The sequence below is a fragment of the Schistocerca piceifrons genome, chromosome 9 (genome assembly GCF_021461385.2).
Source record: "Schistocerca piceifrons isolate TAMUIC-IGC-003096 chromosome 9, iqSchPice1.1, whole genome shotgun sequence".
Taxonomy (NCBI): domain Eukaryota; kingdom Metazoa; phylum Arthropoda; class Insecta; order Orthoptera; family Acrididae; genus Schistocerca; species Schistocerca piceifrons.
This window is the reverse complement of record NC_060146.1, coordinates 103,688,586-103,709,135: the sequence shown is the minus strand read 5'-3', so window position 1 is coordinate 103,709,135 and position 20,550 is coordinate 103,688,586. Positions and strand designations below refer to the sequence as shown.

Genomic DNA, 20,550 nt, shown 5'->3' with positions numbered 1-20,550 from the left:
TCCACGCTTTTCACAGGGTCCTCGATGCTGAACAACTACTTACATTTCCACATGGTCACTAGTCCAGTACATTGTTCCATGCTGAATACACAAGTCCTTCGTTGGCCGGCGTCACATGCAGTGACAGTGGACGGACAGCACAGAGCAAAAAGGACTATGACGCAAGTCCACTTCTGCTCTCAGCAGTATCTATCGGCAGTTGAGTGCAGCAGAAATATGTATGTTGCTAAATGAGACAAACCTTCATATAAATGAACAGATCAACAGGCATTGCATAATAATCGTATGCTGTTATCACATCATGTCAGTACCTCAAATCCACAAAAAGTGTAGATTAGTCTGCTTGTGCTCTCAGTGCCTCATATGTGATTAGGATGCAGACAAAACTGGTGCAGTGGTCGATGACTCTTAGTGTTTATATTTTGTACATTATTTTTCTGTGACAGTGCAAATACGATGTTATTAAGCACATGGTTTATGATATTGAGTTGTTACACCACTTGGCATAGCTGGAGAGTTTTTGTGTGGATTCAACAATGAAACAAGGCAGTAAGCCAAAGAATCATATTTAAAACTGTTATGATGGCCTCATAAACGAAGTCTGATTTAACGTATAGTTCTACAAGAGTCTGAGTTGCGAAAGTTACTCAAATCTAACAAACCTTAGAGCAATCTCAGATCCGCTGGAACTTGGATGCAGAATGTCAGGCAGCCTTAAGAGTTACGGAGGCAGGGGGACAGTCACAAGTGTGCTGCATTTTGGAAGCTGTGTATCACCCGTCTCTTACAGCTCCTGGGGTGCTTGAAAACTCATGATGATGGCATCATTTAAAGGTTGTACAGAAAGCAGAGAGACGTACCTGTACATGTGGAACATGGGGGATTTGGGGGGGGGGGGGGGAGGGGGGCTGGTGAGGCTTCATTTGATTATGATCTATTAGTTGATTATGTTAATCATAAATTAGTCATTTTAAGGGGTTGGGTGGAAAACTGTAGACACTATAATGCATTGAAATGGAAGGAAGAAACGGTTGGTATCTGTTGTTCGTCTTGGAGCATAATTAAAAAATATAATTTGTGCTTTCCATCATACAGCAAAATAATACAAACACTTTCATTATATAACCACAGACTGACACAGCATACATATTTTATACCTATGTCTCTACAGCACTGTGTTGACATACGCTTAGAAATTACTGTCTTATTTACTCACCATCGCTCATCACGACGAAACTACTGAACTGGAAGAAAGTGGACACTAGAACAGAAGGAGCAACATTCACAAAGAATGAAATCAGTGTGGCCAAAGGAAACTACAGATGAAAACAAAGAAGCAGAAACAATGTTGGTCTATCATATCCTCCAGAAAAATGATTCAACATTTACTTGCATCGCCTGTGTTTTAAGATATACTGTACTATGCTATTGCAAATACATTTCTGCTCCTTCACACAGCTGTAGATTTGTAGCAGTGTCTGTTCCTTCAGCTGTTCATGCATGTCTGAAGAACATTGTGTAGTACTCGTAAAACACAGACACTGCGAAATAGTTTTGTACGCCTAGATAGTCCGCGACAATAATGAATAAATCTATCCCTGTGCAGGAATCACTGCAACTGTGCAAATGCGGGATGTGGACAAACGGTGACATATAGAGGTTTGAGCCAGTGTGGGAGGCATGCTTGGATGGCCAAAATGGTTAAGGCGACTGCTTGTGTAAAGCAGGAAATCCGGGTTTGAGAACCAGTCCAGCACAAATTTTCACATGTCACTAATAAAGTGTGCACCTGAAGTATAATAGTATTTTAAATTCCAAATATATTTCTTGTGATTCAACATTTGTTGATCAACACACCAGTTTGATAATATATATTGAAGTCAAATAAAAGTAAAGAAAAAGTGTTGCCACTAGCAAGAATCAAATCAGACCTGGCTTCACGATTAGAAACTACAACACTTCGTCATACAGACAGTGTTGTTAAAAGAGCTGAAATGTTTTATGCAATAAGACTTAACAGTTCTCCGAAATCTTCAAAGTCAAAATTTTCTGGTTCTTTTTGACAGGTGTGTCAAACTCCTTTAGGAAACTGATGTGCAGGCATTTATCATCAAATTCTATGAGCACGAAGTACGCCAGTTGTCAGTGATAACTCCTCAGCAGAATATACTGAAGTGTCTGCGATGTACATAGTAATCTATCTGTTGATGTCAGTTTTGTTTTAATGTCGACTGACAGATGGCAGCACTCATAAGTAACACTGACTTGTGTCAGCGGCAACATCTGTCTTCAAATGTAGCTACCTATTGTACCAGTGCCATAGAGTGGAACACCCATATGTGTGATCAGGTTCTTCATCTTTCCCTCTACTCCTCCTCATGCAAGATGGTCCCTCTAAGCCTGGTTTTTATGAGGGGCACATCACTCTGCACCCCCCCACCCCACCCCCCACCCCACCCCCACCCCCTCCCAGCCTTCAACCAATTCCTCTTCCTGACACTGAGCCTACAGTTCCGGAAGCTAGAAGTGCTGTGATCTATTTTTATCCATTCCTGCCTGCAGTATAGGCAATTGTACCTCCAAGAGGTAAAGTTTCTGTGGCTCTATGAATTTCGTAATTCTCTGAACTGAATTTTCCATGTTATATAATTAAATTAAATTTATGTTGAGATGCAGCAGTGTTCCCAGTAACTACAGACTTAATGTTTTCCACAGCAAAACTTGGTCTCATATCATCCTCCGAGTCCGTGAGAAGTTCTGTGAGTGAAAAAGAAGCGAATGACTTTTTCAGTGCAGATGTTAGAGAGTCCATAAAGAGTGAAGATGATGGCTTTCAAGATGAAGATGATTTAGTAAGTACTACCAGTACTATAGAATTTTCAAAATGTTGTTACTGGTTCGTGCAGAGCCTACAGCAGTGTTTATGTTTGCATAATATTCATGTAGTTCTGCATCAGTGGACGTCCACAAAACTGCTTCGAATGCACGAAGTGGAGCAGGGCTGAGGCTCCAGTTTGTCTATGGGAAGACAGTAGTCAAACCTCCAGATTTGGGTTTCATGTACCGTATTTACTCGAATCTAAGCCGCACTTTTTTTCAGTTTTTGTAATCCAAAAATCCGGCTGCGGCTTAGAATCGAGTGCAAAGCAAGCGGAAGTTCTGAAAAATGTTGGTAGGTGCCGCCACAACTAACTTCTGCCGTCGAATATATGTAGCGCCACACAGGCAAGCTTTGTAGGCACAAAGATAAATACTGGCGCCAAAACCTCTGCGCCAGTAAAAAAAAAAAAAAAAAAAAAAAAAAAAAAAAAAAAAAAGAAGGGTGCAAGACGAGCTTTTTTTCTCCGCCCCGAGTTTCAACCACTGCATTTTCATACATTATCCAATGAAGTAAATACAAATTCCGTATTGTTCATCTTCGAATGTAGCAGAATTTCAATGTACTACGAAAATCCGACTGGCAAGACTGTTTGGGATGTTTGTCAATATGGCCAACTCTACGTTCTCAATTTTTTCCTACCTGTGAGAAGAGATGGTTGCTAATAGGAACCTGATGAAATGTGAATCACGTGCAGTATTCTCTTCACCATAAGAATAATGAGAATATAAACATTTTGCCATGTATTTTTCATGTTTGCTGCTATCTCATTTAAATCCTGCCTGCCTAATAAACTACGAAACTAGAGTGAGACAACAGCAAACGTGGAAGAATATACGTATCGTGTCATGTTTATATTCGTATTATTCTTATGCCTAATAGTGATACAGTCAGAAATGAAGCACGGCAACTGACTAGATTTTTAAACCTAAGATGACTAATTTCTGTGCAGAATTTGATATACTAAAGAAGCGGCCGCAAAGATTTTCAAACGGAGAAAAATTTTCACCTACCTCTCTTTCAGAACATGTTCTATCATACGCAGTCTGTTATTTGGTTCTTGTTGATCATTATCAAAGAAAGCAGCAGTGTAAGTAACAACAAATAGCAGTCTCTTGCCATAGTTTCGCTAATGAGGCGATTCCTCTCTTTTTTTTTGTAAGCGGCGGTAGCGCGCACAAAAGCAAGCCATGCCGCGAGCCGCGACAGGCCGTAAACACGCACTATCAGAATGCGACAAACAATGCATGACACAGTACAGTACTGCATTTTCAGCTTAAGAGTGACGTTAACACCTATAACAAAGAAAACGGCAATTATCAGATGGAAGCAAATTAAGCAATTGATTCAAACCAGACGAAGCACGTGAAAAAGGAAGGGTACCCGAATAAATACGGACGGAGCGCCTGACGCATAGCAATGGCTACCTGGTAAAGCTTAACTGCTATGCTTAGGACTCGAACCAAACTACTGTAGCTGTATCATCATTCATTCGACCTAAATTGTGTCTCATATTACAATGGACCAACTTTGTTTCAATTTGGATGTGCGGCCTAAAACTTTTCTCTCCCCTTGAATTTCGATTCTGAAATTACAGGTGCGGCTTAGATTCGGGAAATTTTTTTTCCTTTATTCTGAGTTTCATTTTTCAGGTGCGGCTTAGATTCGAGTGCGGCTTAGATTCGAGTAAATACGGTAATTCCTGTAAATCTTTTCAGTGTAAAGCTGGGATGGATCTCCTGAAAGAACATGGCTAATTCCCTCTTCCTCACCCCCTTTCCACCAATCCAAGCAGTTGTCCAGCTCTAGTGAGCACAAGGGAGGTAAAGATCAGTTAATACTGAAACCGTAGTTAGTGGTATTGCACAGTTTAACTGGATTGTAAGTAGTGCCTAAAATTGAAGCCCAACATTCTTATGGGATGTTACCTGTGCTGTCTTCCAGTGCAGTCAGTTGTCTCATAAACTGTACATAATTTCAATTACTAGCAATTTTTATTATACAAACATCAATTAGTGCAAAACCAGTAAACCCCTAATTCTTTAAAGAATCAATCTCCCAGGTATAAAACAGCTTCAGACATGTAACTACTTTACAAATGAATTAATGTGTTAAATATCGTATGTTAAGCATGTAAGCAATGCAGAGTTCAAAAATAATTTCGGACCTGTTCTATAGTGTAATGGAAGTTGCTAAGTGCTCTCATTGTGAAACACTGGATGAATGTGGCCTGGGTTATTTGCTTTCCATTTTAAGCAAAAGCTAGTTTTTCCTGCATCTCAGTGTTTCTAAAGACTTCTCCTAAACTATATTTCATACAGTGATACAATTTTGTAAGTATGTGCCGAGATATACAGGGTGAGTCAGGAGGAATGGTACATGCTTCGAGGCGTGATAGTACACGTGATGCTGAATAAAAAACTTCCTGTGGACTTATGCCCTATTCCAAATGGTTTCCAAGATAGAACATATTTAATATTCATTGTTATTTGTTTTCTGTACTATCAAACATTGTCACTGTTTACAACCTACCACAGGAGTGTAGAGCAAGTTGAGATAAACAGTTTGATTCGGGACACTTGTTGTCTATCTAGTCAGGAAGCTACCTCAAATTAGCCTACAAAAAAGCTACGTAAGACACAGAGCATGCACGTCACGCGAGTTTTTCAACATTCTCGCATTCTCTACATCTACATCTACATCTACATTTATACTCCGCAAGCCACCCAACGGTGTGTGGCGGAGGGCACTTTACGTGCCACTGTCATTACCTCCCTTTCCTGTTCCAGTCGCGTACGGTTCGCGGGAAGAACGACTGTCTGAAAGCCTCCGTGCGTGCTCTAATCTCACTAATTTTACATTCGTGATCTCCTCGGGAGGTATAAATAGGGGGAAGCAATATATTCGATACCTCATCCAGAAACGCACCCTCTCAAAACCTGGCGAGCAAGCTACACCGCGATGCAGAGCGCCTCTCTTGCAGAGTCTGCCACTTGAGTTTGTTAAATATCTCCGTAACGCTATCACGGTTACCAAATAACCCTGTGACGAAACGCGCCGCTCATCTTTGGATCTTCTCTATCTCCTCCGTCAACCCGATCCGCTACGGATCCCACACTGATGAGCAATACTCAAGTATAGGTCAAACGAGTGTTTTGTAAGCCACCTCCTTTGTTGATGGACTACATTTTCTCTTTGTACAAACTGTTAGTTCTAGAGAAAAAAATCAATAGGACCTTTTTTATAGGAAATTTAATGTAGTTTAATTTTGTACTAAGACACATTTTTGCTGGAGGGTGCGGTTTTGGAGTTATTCAAGAAAAACATACAAAAGTGGTATTAAATGTGTTCTACCTTGGAAACTGTTCGAAATAGGGCATATGCCCATGTGAAGTTTTTTGTTTAGTATCACAAGTACTGTCAGCCCTCAAAGCATGTACCTTTCCTCCTGACTCATCCTGTATATAGATACAGTCTGCAAAATGTCTTGCAAATAGAGTTAAAGAAGTAATAAACTGAAACGCCGTACCTGACACACCATGTTAAGCAGAATCTAGTTCTTCTAGCGTTTAAACGTCCGTGGCATCATATCTCCTGAACTATATCTCCTACAGTGATAAAATTTGTGGGTACTGTCTGCAAAATATCCTGTGAATCGTGTCAGTAGTAAAGAAGTAATAAATTGCAACATCATGACTGATGCTGGCGTTTTACCGTGAGAATAGTGAAAATGTAGTAAGTGCTAAATCTTTTTCCGTTCATCATTTTGTGAGGTGTGTCAGTGAGAAAAAGCCTCATAAAGGTTTGAAATTGTGTCCAAAGTATGTTAGAAGTCACTAAGCACTCTCATATTCAAACACTGGATGCATATAGTCAGAACTGTACTTCCTAATGAGTGGATTGTGACAGAATTTTAAATTTTTAAATTTGTTTAATAATTATGTGAAATATTGAAAATCAAAATTTTGTTGCCCTGGAGGCCATTAGAGAGGCAACCAGTAACTGGGTCCATGATCCATCTACCAGGTTAGTTGGTTAGTAATGTAGATAATCAAATAAATAAGCATTATTGTAAATACGGTGTGTAGTGAGTATGAAGATTTCCTGTCATACCGACCATAGCTATTGTGTGTAGTTGTCCTGTCCGATTTGTTAAACTGATTTTCAGTTAGTTTGGCTTTTACTGGCAGAATGTGACTTAACAAACAGAAATGGGCATATCGTGTCAACAAGTTCTTTGAATTGACACTTCTGTTTCATGTCAACAAGATCTTTGAATTGACACTTCTGTTGTGTTTAGCTCATTCCCTTAGATAATTGTTATTTTCGTAAGATATGACTATTAGCGTTTTCTTAATTCTACTGACTTACTTTGTGTAGCTACAAACTTTGTAACAAATTGTTCCTCACATCACATTCTTTGAAATGATCATGCTTCCCCTTGTCTTGTGTGGTCACTGCTGTACAAATGTATACTGAAGTCACAAACATTGAGTGGCTCCACACTGAATTTGGTGATACTGCTTGTAGTCTGCAGCTTTCGGTAGCGGCTGGATCTGACAGGAGCAACTATGGGATCCACGCAGCTCAGTGACACTCATCTGCAGCCATCTGCATGGATCCGCCATGTTGCGTCCCGTGTCTCTTTCATCTCGGATGCGTGTCCTGTGTGTTATGTCTTGATGTCAGTGAAAAGATGTAGCTCAAGTGAGAAGTGTGGGAGGCAATAGAATTAGGAATCAGATACATTATGGTGTGGTAGGAGGAAAGGAATTGAATAGGAGCAGGAAGTGCAGTACGTGTTGATCAGGGACTGGTTGAGACTGATGAGAAATGTCTTTCCTTTTCACCCTGTCCAGTAAGTCTCTCCTGACCCTAGATTCTGGGCGACCTTTCCATAACCCTCCTATTTGCTTAACCTCATTAGTCCTTTTCCTTATTCTTCTTCCTTTCCTTTTAAACTTCTGCCAGGAAAAGGAGCCACCTGCCACTGGTTTAGAGAGTATATTTTGTAACTATCAAAACATGTATTGTCAAACATTGGTTATTTTCATTCATAAACTAGACTGTAATGTATTTGACGTTTGAAGTCTGTACCTCATTGAGTCTCTTACCACCTTACATCTCTCAAAGTGTCTGGTGAAAAGCACTTTGTGAATTTACATTAAACTGCTAAGAATACAAACTCTAATTTTTGTGTTATTTGGAGATCATATTATGGATTACAGTAATCACAGGAAGAATGTTCCAATCAGGCTTTTTAGAGGAGGTAAAGATAATACTTTGAGTGCTCTTCACACATGAGGATGCATTTGACATGCACATACTTAAAATTATTTATTGTTTGAAAACTATGTACAATATCAAAAATCATTTTCTGTGTCTTTGTTTTGTTTTGCGAAAAAGTTACTAGAAGTAGATTGTGGAAAGAAATGGCAACTGGTATGTCAAGTGTTCCAGTAATATATACTGTAAATCACAGAAACGAAGATCTGATAGATTATTCTCGTGTCATACAAATGTTGTCATACATATCCACAGTATAAAAGATTTCTACAATGAAATAGCTTTTTCCAGTTGTGTTCCTAGCTGGAACTACATTTCATGCTTCATTTTTCTCACTTTGTGGTGCGTGCTTATCACTCAAAGAATAAAAGGATGAATAATTGACAGAACATATTTCAAAATTAGGTCCACTATCTACAAAACCAGATAACTTGTGCCTGCCAAAATTTTTGAATAACTATCAAAATTGAATACATTCAAATTAAATATCTCATATGGAAATGCCACAGTACTTTCCAGAAGTAACACAACAGACCTTTTAGGTCTAACTCTTGATTTGTTGCATGGACAGCTGTGAAATGATCTCTTAGCTGTTATTTGTAGTATCCCATTAATGAGATTTTAAAATATTTGTGCTCGTGCAAGCCAAAAAAGGAGCAAGGAGGGGGGGGGGGGGGGGGGGGGGGGAATGGCATCACAGTTAGATTGTGTCTGCCACCACAAGAGTGGCAGTCTTTTGAATTTTGACACTGGTCATACATTAATGAGCAAAGCCATACGACTGACAACATTGTGCTATTGATGTCATGTGTTTCATAAAATCACGCTATATCTCTGCCTTTTTTGTTGCAGCTCATGGCATTGTGAAGAGTGCCTGGAGCACCATAGCCAAGATAAGAAGAAAGACAGAGGATTTTTTCTTTGTGATGAAAACAAGATAATTCTTATGTCAGTGTTACCAGTTGTTCCTAATCCCCAAATGCAGCAGTATATTTTGAAGGTGTAAAACTATGCAAATAAAACTACATATTATTTTTAAATTTATATTTTTCTTTCACAATTTTTTATTGGTTGTCATTTAAGGGTTGTGTTCTCGAAAGCTCAACTTCAATAATGTCTTACTATTATTATTTAACAAGGTATTCTGCAAACAGCGAAAGATGTAGCATGTATAAATAGTGCAAAAGAAAAGAAAATCTCGAATGGAATGAAGCAGCTATTAAAGAGGGGGTGAGAATTTCAAGCTAAGAATGATGGTAACATGATAAATCTTAAATTAAATAGAACTATTCGTGAATGTCTTTGAGAGGATCTGAGCAGATACAACAACAGTGCGGTAAGATAAACTATTGAAAATGTAAAGAATATTAAGAAAACCAAAGAATAACTGGATCACATTTCATCAGTTAATACAGCAAATGGCATATTAACAAACAGCAAAGGGAAAATATTCCAAGATATCTTTAAGTCCCTGTATAGCGCGAGAGATAAAAGAAACATAAATAGATAACAATGGAAATAATGGCATTCTGGAAGTAATGCCAGAGTAGTTGTGTAAAACCGTTCAAAATCTAAAAAATGGTGATGACTATCCCTTGCTTTCCCATAGCTAAAAAGTAGCAACATCTGGGCTATGACACTTGTTACTAGTGCTCTTTGATGCTTTAAGCCAAGTTCATTCCAGATCTTCATCTGTCTGTCTCCACCTCGGTCCAGCCTTCACTCCTTTTAGCTATCTGTCTCTTGGCTTTTTTCCTTCCCATCATCCCATGTTTCTTTCTGGGAATCCTCTTCTCTCCTGTTTGCTTAACATACCAATTCCATCTGAGCCCTAATTTCTCTGTCCTATACTGTAATGGTTCCTTTTTCACTAATTCCCTGATCCTCTCATTCCTTAACCATTCCAATGCTATTTCTGAAGCTCATCTCAGAAATTGAATGCAGAATTGTTGGCTATGAAATGCATGCACAAAATCCATAGTTCTTTCGTGTGTAATGTGTCTGTACTAGTGCTGCAATGATATTTGCAATCTGCAGAATGCTGAGGTCATGTGACTTGAGAGGCAATTTATGTTGAGGACAAAAATACAGTTCTGTACATCTGAATGCTCACTCATGAGACACATCCACTTTATGGCTACCTACTTTTAAAACTTCAAGGGTGGAAAAGCTTTCCATCATCAGTCCCCAAAACCAATATTTTAATAAACCCCTGAAATGATTAAAATAATACTGATTAAGCCTAAATCAAGTTCTAATATTCAAAAGAAATCTAATTCTCTGCACTGTATGATTTTTCACGATTGATCTGCAGTTGACAGTTTCAGTTTGGAATCACTACAAAATAGGCAGGTTTGTGAAAAAAAAATTATGCTTTTTCCAAAATGAAATGATACCTTACAATATCAGCAGGGAAAGCTCAGTGCCAACAGTGTTATGAACCAAAAAACGGAGATGGGCCAAACTGTCAATCTATGATAGCTTTTTTTCATGGCTGCTGATAATTGGCTGTGATGTGATCAAGCAAAGGGACTAAGTAGTCACGGTGTTTAATTAGTTTTCAAGGCTGTGTACTGTATTTGGTGGTATTTGTATTATAATTTACATGCAACAAAAGGAAAAATGTTAGTTTTAGCAGCTAACACATTAAAGATCCATAAAAAATATGGCTCTTTTGTACAATTTCTTAAAATATATTGGCACAAAAGTGCTTTGTTAATGTGACTGAGTTCATCAGGTAGTTCAGTATAGATTGTCAAGACTTGAGATATCAAACAGTTCATTTATAATTTTCGAGATGCGAGGTATTGAACAGTTAGCATGTAATATTTTAGTTGTGTGGTACTGCATGTTTCTTGTCTGGATGGGACTCTGTCTGTCTACTTCAGTAGCAGATTTGTAGATTAGCCATATTTGTTTGAAGAACAGTCTTATTTTTTGTGTTTCCAAGATGTACTATTTTTTTATGTTTTGAAGATGTACAGGTCATTTTAAAATGATTCACATAACAAATCATTGCAGTTATAGTTTCCTTATTTTTAATGAAAAATTTGGAAATGACTGAGGCCATAATGAATTGAATTGTTGGAAAAACTTTATGTCAGGACTTTATTAAAAGTTCTGTAGGATTTCGGTCTAGACTGTATTGTGGCAGTAGGAAGAGAACCATTTTCTTATATATTTTCGTCAGTGGAATAAAGAGGAGGAGGTTGATGCTCCTAAATAACGCCAAAATTTCATCTTTTCGTGTCTCTCTCTGTATTTTGAATTATTTTAGCCCTAAGCTTTCCAGTCACTGTGAAAGAGGAGAAGTGAGCATCAAACAGAGCTCTGCATTCACAACAACGAAACATAGCCTGGCCCTGTTGTGCGACAGTACTCTTTGCACACTGTGTCTTTGTAACATTTATTCACAGTGTTCATCTAAATAAACCACTGGCTATTTTAATTATAATACTTCACTTCTTTGCAAAAAATCTCATGTAGCACACCCTTTTTTGCGAGTATCCATGCACAATGGCTCTTTCTTTCTGGCACTTATGAAAATCAGAGTTTCTGTACTAGTCTGGAAGTCTAGTCTGCAACCAAATCTGCCATGTTTTTGCAAAAATGGTAGTGCCTTGTATTTTTCATACCATCAAAGGAATTGCTGTTTAATAACACATTTACCTGTGTCATCAATGAAATATTTGTTGTGTGCATTCTGTTTACTCTGCATCACTCGGCATTGTGTCCCTCCATCTGTGATTTCCACACCATTGACTTACTTAACTTTCGCATGTCAACATGTGCTCGTACTTTCTGACAGCTCCTCTGTTGGCGGTACTAAACCTATCACATTCTCATCATAAGTAAAATTAATGACAGTAACAGCAAGTTGTTGCAACTTTCCTCCAAAGGTATTTTTCATGATCAATTTTTGTGGTTGCACTGTGAGGTTAAGTGCAAGCCAATTTGAGTTGGAATGTGACTGTTCTAGTCAAGTGAGCAAGTTAGTTCCCACTAGGTCGGGTAATCAGTTTGCCTTGCCAAATAATACATACCTTTAGCAAATTTTTCTAGAAATTGTGGTTCAGAGAAATACAGCATCGGAAAAGCATTTGACAAATAATTTGAGAAGTATGTGTGTCATTTATTGATTTTATCATCAAACTCTCACAACCTTGACAACATCAGAATCTACACATTATGTAATCTATGTGCACATTCAACATTATAAGTATTTCAGTCACAGTAGCATGCTTGTGTGTGTGTGTGTGTGTGTGTGTGTGTGTGTGTGTGTGTGTGTGTGTGTGTGTTGGTAAATGTGAGGACAATGCTGTTTCTTTCAGTTCCAGTCTGTATTGGGAAATCAGTTGTTCTGTTATATTTTTCTGTAGTGATTGAGGCAGTTCTTGCTTTGCTCTGCAAAATCCAGGATGGAGGAATGACAATATTATGAAATGGATAGATTGCTACTCACCATATAGTGGAGATGTTGAGTCACAGACAGGCATAACAAAAAGGCTACTAAACAAGTAAACTTTTAGTCAAAAGGCCTTCTGAATTAGACAACATACACAAACAAAGACACGAAGGCCAGAGACAGTGGTCACGTACATGTGAGTTACATTTGCGTGAATGTGTGTATGTATGTTGTCTAATTCAGAAGGTCTTTTAGCCGAAAGCTTACTTGTTTAGCAATCTCTTTGTTGTGCGTGTCTGTGACTCAAGATATCCACTATATGCTGAGTAGCAATCTATCCTTTTCGTAATATTGTCTATACTCCACACCTCTTATTTTGGCTGTCTAAGCTGTGGATTGTTGACCCTTGTCAGATCTCTGTCGACAGCAAATGTAGTCAATCTGCAAATGGGTGCCTTTCCTGGTTGGAATGTTTTCCACAAGCAGTCAAAGTTCAAACACTCCAAAGTAGTGAGAAAATAAAAAGTATCCTGTGCTACACACATCTTGTAATTTTCCAAAATTCCTCGTCATCTACAGACTGTTGGGTTTCCTACTACTTTATTCTCCGAACTTTTGCTCGCTACCCACCCCTTGGATTTGTGAACTATCGGACTGACTTGCAAGTTACTAATTTTCTTTATTTAAATGAATAGAAAGACATTTTATCTTTATTAGATGAAAACAGATACACTGATGAGCCAAAACATTATGACCACTGTCCACTGCAAGATTGAATGCCTCCTGGTGGGTGTTACGGGCACTTGACACTGTAAGGAAAGAGCTGAACAACCAGTTATTATAGCGAAGATATGGGCCACAGATGTTGAAATTCGCTGACATAAACAGCATAAGGCCACACTGTTGTGACGTTGCACCTGGAAATGGGAATCTCTGAAATGGTGAAGCCAGTCGCCTGTTGGCGTACTATTGTCAGGAGCACCTATGGAAAATGGTTGAAGGATGTTGAGATAACAAGTAGGCCATATGGTAGTAGACGACCATGTCTCACAAAATGAGAAACTGGAGGATCCCACACTGTGTAATCCAGGATATGCAACAATCTGTAGCAGACCAGATGACAGAGTACAGTGTTGGTGCAAGCACAAGTCTTTCAGAGCACACTGTTCAAAAGGCATTGCCGAACACAGAGCTCCACATCACACAATATGTACATGTTACTGTGTTGACCAAACATCATCCGTTATTACTGCAATGGGTACAGCACGACTGGGTTTTCATTGTGGCTCAATAGAAATGTGTTGCCTGTCGAATGAATCGCATTAATTGTTACACCAGGTCAATAGTTCGGTCTTACACGCCATCATCCAGAAAAATGGCTGTACGAAACGTGCATCGCACCACGGATGCAGGCTGGTGAGGGCAGAATTATGCTATGGGGTACATACAGTTGGACTTCCATTGGATCTGTGATTGTAATTGAAAGTATCATAATAGCCATGAACTATGGGAACATTATTGTGGACCACCTGCAATGCTTCATGCTGGAAGTCTTCCCCTATGGCAATGACATCTTTCAGCGGGATAACTGTCCCTGTTGCAAGGTCAGAATTGTGCTGCAGTTGTTCGAGGGGCATTATAGTGAACTCACACTGATGTCTTGGTCAGCAAATGTGCCAGATCTGTACACTTTGGAACACACATTGGGCACCAGCTGGGTGCCTGTAAACCACCATCCCTAATTTGCAGGAATTGCTTGACTTGTGTGTACAGATCTGGTGCCACATACTTCTAGAATCCTGTCAAGGACTTGTAGAATCCATGCCTAGTAGGATCTCTCTTATACTATGTTTGAAAATTGGAACAACACGCTATTAAGCAGGTGGTCATTACATTTTGGCTCATAAATGTACATAAATGCAAGAATAAACAGTAACAGTCTAAATGGCAATTTCCTTTCCTTCTGTTAGTGGTGAGCAGTTTTATTTGTCATGACCATCATCTGACCTCAATTAATTTACCAGGTCACAAGAACAGCTGATGCCTAGGGCTACTGTGTGCTGCCAAAAGGTAGCTGTTGCCAACTGCAGTTCTTCACACTAATAACTGATACTGAAACAATGTGTGTTGACAGGTGAGGGATGCAGCTGCCCATGCCTGCGGCTCACTGGGTTCACTCTCAGCAATCACTTACTGGCGTTAAAACACAACTGTAAGACATCTAACTGTATGCTTCTGGAGAAATTTAAAGTACAACAATCATAAAACTACTTGTAAGAAAGATGGATATCACACTGGAAGGGGGGTTCCAACAAGGCAGTGGAAGGCGACAAGTTGCCTCGAGTCACACAATACATGTCGCAAAGTTTTAGGCTGCATCGTTAGTGAGCAACAGTGTGTGACATGTGGATGTGTGCGTTTCCAGGACTTGGCTCTCGGGACATTAAATCGAGACTGACGGCTAGAGACATTGCATACGTTGAGCCGTGCCTGCAGTGCACAGGCGCAAACTGGTCGGGTGTAATAGGGTGGGTGCAGAGGAACATCTTTTGTCATGCAACTCTTTCGTCTCTCCCTCGAAGTCTGTAAAATCGTATGTAGGAGCATAAAGGGAGCCACACTGCAGTGACATAACTTTTCAGTTGCTCTGGCAGTAACAGGAGGGGGATGAGCAACTCTCCCCTGACATACTTTAGCATTTAATATTATGTGCATACATAGATAACCTATTAGCTGCAGTCTGGCCTTTTTTTTTTTTTTTTTTTGGTGATTGCAGATCCCAGAGTTGTCCTGAACTTGTCAAATGATGATATGCTCTTGCAGAAAGATATCACCTTACTTCTGGAGCATGCTACACTGTGCATTGTTACATTATGATTAGTAGAAAATTATTTTTTCAATTATAGGGAAGCCTCCTTGTGGCTTAAACAAGATATCCTACTTCCTTGCATTTCATTCACCTATGGAGGAACACTTGTTCCATGAAACTTCCTGACAGATTAAAACTGTATGCCGGACCGAGACTCGAACTCTGGACCTTTGTCTTTCATGGACAAGTGCTCTACCATCAGAGCTACCCAAGCACGACTCACACCCTGTCCTCATAGCTTCAATTCTGCCAGTACCTCATCTCCTACCTTCAATCTCGGTCCAGTACACAGTTTTAATCTGTCAGGAAGTGTCATATCAGCGCGCCGAGTGGTTCTAGGCGCTGCAGTCTGGAACCGCGCGACCGCTACGGAATCCTGCCTCAGGCATGGATGTGTGTGATGTCCTTAGGTTAGTTAGGTTTAAGTAGTTCTAACTTCTAGGGGACTGATGACCTCAGCAGTTAAGTCCCATAGTGCTCAGAGCCATTTGAACCATCAGCGCACACTCTGGTGCAGAGTGAAATTCTCATTCTGGAAACATCCCGCAGGCTGTGGCTAAGCCATGTCTCCACAATACCCTTTCTTCCAGGAGTGCTTGTTCTGCTAGGTTCGCAGAAGAGCTTCTGTGAAGTTTGGAAGGTAGGAGATGAGGTACTGACAGAATTGAAGCTGTGAGGATGGGGCGTGAGTTGTGCTTGGGTAGCTCAGATGGTAGAGCACTTGACCACGAAAGGCAAAGGTCCCGAGTTCGAGTCTCGGTCCAGCACACAGTTTTAATCTGCCAAGAAGTTTCATATCAGTGCACACTCCGCTGCAGAGTGAAATTCTCATTTCACTTGTTCCATCTTCCTGACGTTCAGCAATGTAACAATTGTAATTAACTCTTCATTCAAAGTTGTGCAAGCTATTTTCTTTTTTTGTGTAAGTGGTAGAGTCTGTCTTGCTCGTTAGCTATTGAAATTGTCACAGCATTGAGTGTTATGTGAGCGACAATTTTACTATCAATTTCTTCTCTCTTCTGCTACAGAAGGCACGAATCACCCAAATCACTTCTATGACTCGGTCTGTGCAGTGAAAGGAAGATTCTGTCCATGAATCCCTTGACTCTGATCCGAGCTTTCCTGTTTTTCATGTGGATTTATCAGTGGATTTTGATGCATATGTGCCAGCCCAGTGTCACTGGTAACAGTAAATATTCGTTCCATCAGCACAATTTGCAGCACCCCTAAATCTAATGAATAAAACATTACCCTCCATTTCAACTTCTTCTCTCTATGAAGTGAAGTCGCTGGATGACTGAAGCTGTACTTCCTGATACACTAGTTGAACATTGTGAATACATTTAAAATGTTCAAGAATGTCCACTTTCTTCGAATTTCAGATGTCAAGAAGACTGCAGTTAACAGCAATCTTATGGTTATGAGATGAATCTCTCGCATGCTCCCGAAGAACTGACTATGGGTGTGTAATGTGTGCAGCAGCTGCGAGTGAGAAATGAATAAATAGTGTAGCAATAGGCTTACGCCTTATTTAATAACTTCTTCTTAAAATAGTATTGCACACTAGGCATAATCCGAATAAAGTAGTTGTGTTCTAAACCTACTGGCCATGTATTCAGGGAGGTGGCAACTTCAATTTTAATCCAGACATCCTTAATTAAGTTTTCCATGGTTTCGCTAAATTTCTTCAGGTAAATGGCGAGATGGTTTCCTCTATAAGGTCACGTCTGACTACTTGTTCCATCCTTGTCAAACTAAACCTACAAGTATGTAAATACCTATATATATGAATTAAGTCATTTCTGTTGTTCTTAAATTGTAATACCAAAATGTGACCATTATCCTTATAAATGTGATCTATGGATGAATACTGCTACTACCACAACTAATACTGAATACTGTGTTACCTGAACTGCATAGGCGATCACCTTCTCCTTTGTTATTTATTTCCTTTACCAAAGCTACTACTTCTTTCAAAGAGTGTGCTTTTTAACATGTCTCTGTAAACTCACATAGAGTTGATATTTGTGCTGATATACGTCAATGAATTAGCACTTATGCGCATACAGATGACACAGTGCACCACAAGCAACTAAGATGGAGGCAAGTTTGTGCATGGCCACTGCTTGAGTGGCATGAGATGTACACTATCCCTAGTTGCTAGTGTAAAGTCAGGAGCAGCTTCAGCCTTCCCCGGGTTCTCTTGGGAGCACTCAGCTGAACAGCATTTGGTGGTGCGTGCAGTTCCTCAGGCATTGAAGGGACATTCAACTCAGCATAATAGGAATGCATTGTGCACACACTGCCAGCACCTTGTATACTACACTGAGCTGGGGACTGGTCAGTGCCGCCAGTCTCCTGTCACCGTAACCCCCGGACATGCTTCAGCGACCACCGCATGGCGCGGCGGTGGAATGTTGTGTGCTGCAGGGAATGGTAATCTTGGCTTGACCGCCTGGATTGCGAGGAAGGTAAACCTCTATAAAAACCCCTCAATCTTACGGTGTGCTGCGCGCCTATAAGATGCATGGCTGTTGGGGTGGAACAGTCACAAGCGGGCAACCTCTGGGGCACCTGCCGCGCCCCCGTTGTATAAGGCTTACCTAGGCACGCGGGGCTCTGTCTAGGTGGACTTCTAGTTCCCTAGCTGCTCGTGGGACCGAGATGGAACCCTCGAACTTTTATTCTTCTCCTGCCAGCGGAAAGGGTGGACCGCTGGTGGGTTCTAACACCCAATCCAACAAGAGGGCTCGTGTAGCCAGTCCTCCTGATTCAGGTAGTAGTGACAGAATGCATGCTGCTTCGCAGAATGTGTTTTTCATAATTAAAAGAAAAGATGGGAGTTTTGAAAAAGTTGCGCCATTTTATATACAGAAGGGCTTAGAAGGTATTGCTGGCACATTAAAATCTGTAAAGCGCTTGCGAAATGGCACCTTGTTGGTTGAAACATCCAGCTTCCAGCAAGTCCAGAACCTTCAGAAGGCACAATTTCTTGGGGAGTTTGCGATAGAGACTGAATTTCACAACACATTGAACTACAGCAAGGGTGTTGTGACTTGCAGAGATCTCGTTGACATTCCCCAAGACGAACTGAAGGCTGAATGGTCCCGGGAAGGAATTGTCGACGTGCAACACATTATGAAACGGGTGGATGGTGCTCTCATAAAGACTGACTCATTTATCCTTACATTTAACACCACCAAATTGCCAGAGCATGTGAAGGCAGGTTTCCTACATCTCAGTGTACGGCCTTATTACCCCAACCCCATGCGGTGTTTTAAATGCCAACACTTTGGACACACTACTTTCAGCTGTAGAGGGGAAGCCACTTGCGGGAATTGTGGTAAAGCCGCCCATGAGGGAGTTGGTTGCTCCTCTCCTCCCAAGTGTGTCAACTGCTCTGGGGATCACCCTGAGTGGAGTAGGGAATGCAGAGTTTTCCTTGAGGAACGGAAGATCCAGGAACTAAAAACTACAAAACGCATCCCGTATGGTGAGGCGAAGAAAATCTACAAGTCCATGCAGCCGCCCACGTTCGCTGCTTCCTTTTCTTCCATTCTCAAACAACCAGTCTTGAAAACCGATGCTGCTACACAAACGGAGGTTGCTACTGTCAGCACTAGCACCTGCGCTTGTCAATGTACGTGTGCTGCTGCCGTTCCTGTGAAGCCTGCTGCTCCCCCCCGGCCTTCTGACCAGGCCGTGGTAGCTGACATCATGGAACTTCCTGCCCCTTCCCGGGTCCAGTCTTGTGCACTGCCCAGCACTGCTACACCCCCTACTGCTTCTGAGGTTTTGGCTCCAATGCCAACTCAGGCCAGAACATCGAAGCCAAAGACAAAGGTGAAGACTCGCCCACTAAAGGAGACTGCAGTTATACAGTCTCCTGATGTGGATGTCATTCTCTCTGACGTCTCTCTCGACTCCTCTTCTGAGGCGATGGAGGTTGATGTCAGACAAGGGGCAATCATCTCGCTCCAAAACTGAGTCTCCACCTGTTGTGGGCTCTCCTCCCCAACAGAAAGTGAGAATGAAGGTACTCCCACCCTGATAGATGGCTCCCATTATACAGTGGAACATGAATGGATTCCGGGCACATGTGGAGGAACTGAACCTCCTAGCACGGCAACGCCCCCTGTGCTTGTGTTTACAGGAAACGCATTTAAAACCATCTGATGCTCCTGTACTAAGGGGCTAAACATCATATCGCAAAGATGACCTGACTGGAGAAAGGGCCAAAGGCGGAGTCGCTGTGTTTGTCAATAATGACCACCACTCCTCTGCCCTCCCCCTGGATACTGACCTGCAAGCAGTTGCAGTTGAAATTCATTCACCTCGGAGGCTTACCGTTTGCCCCCTTTATTTACCCGCTCTGGATGCAATGACCTTAGACGCTCTCACAGATCTTATCGACCAACTCCCCCGCCCATTTCTCCTCCTGGGAGACTTCAATGCCCATCATGTCCTGTGGGGCTCCACTTCTCTTTGCGCTCGAGGTCGAATTTTGGAGAGCCTCCTAACATCTCAAGTGTTGTGCATCCTCAACACAGGTACTCCGACTCATTTCTCTACTGCTACAGGGTCATTCTCAGCCATTGACCTATCTTTCTGCTCTCCAACCCTCACCGACTCTGTTCACTGGGAGGTCATTGACGACCTTCATTCCAGCGATCACTTCCCTATCCGCATTCATCTCCTGGATGGTGTATCGCTGGAGCAGCGGCCACCATCGTGGATGATTGGCAGGGCTAACTGGCCACTGTTCACTCGGTTGGCTGTCTTTGACCGCCACAATAACGTACAGGAATGGGTGGATCACATCACGCTTATGGTCCATCATGCTGCTGACCTGTCCATACCACACTCTTCTGGCCCTCCTAAGCGGCGCCTTGTGCCTTGGTGGACGGAAGAGTGCCGTTCAGCCATCCGGGACAGGCGTGCGGCTCTTCGCCGATTTAAATGCCGCCCAACAGCGGTCAATCTTACCGCCTTTCGAATCGCAAGAGCCATGGCACGCCGTGTCATTAAAGAGAGCAAGAAAAGGTCATGGCAGGAGTTCCTGGACTCCATCAACCATTCCACTTGTTCCACAAGAGTATGGGAAGCCATCCG

General features: G+C 41.3%; 1 protein-coding gene across 1 annotated transcript in view; it reads left to right on the top strand.

Annotated features, from left to right (window-relative positions):
* LOC124716925 (X-ray repair cross-complementing protein 5) overlaps window positions 1–9,200 on the top strand; it is a 134,262-nt gene extending 125,062 nt beyond the window's left edge. The window contains exons 12-13 of the mRNA XM_047243503.1: window positions 2,716–2,852; window positions 9,017–9,200. Coding sequence (XP_047099459.1) covers window positions 2,716–2,852; window positions 9,017–9,031 — 152 coding nt within the window. The 3' untranslated portion in view covers window positions 9,032–9,200. The remainder of the gene's footprint in view (window positions 1–2,715; window positions 2,853–9,016) is intronic.
* Window positions 9,201–20,550: the final 11,350 nt, after the last annotated feature.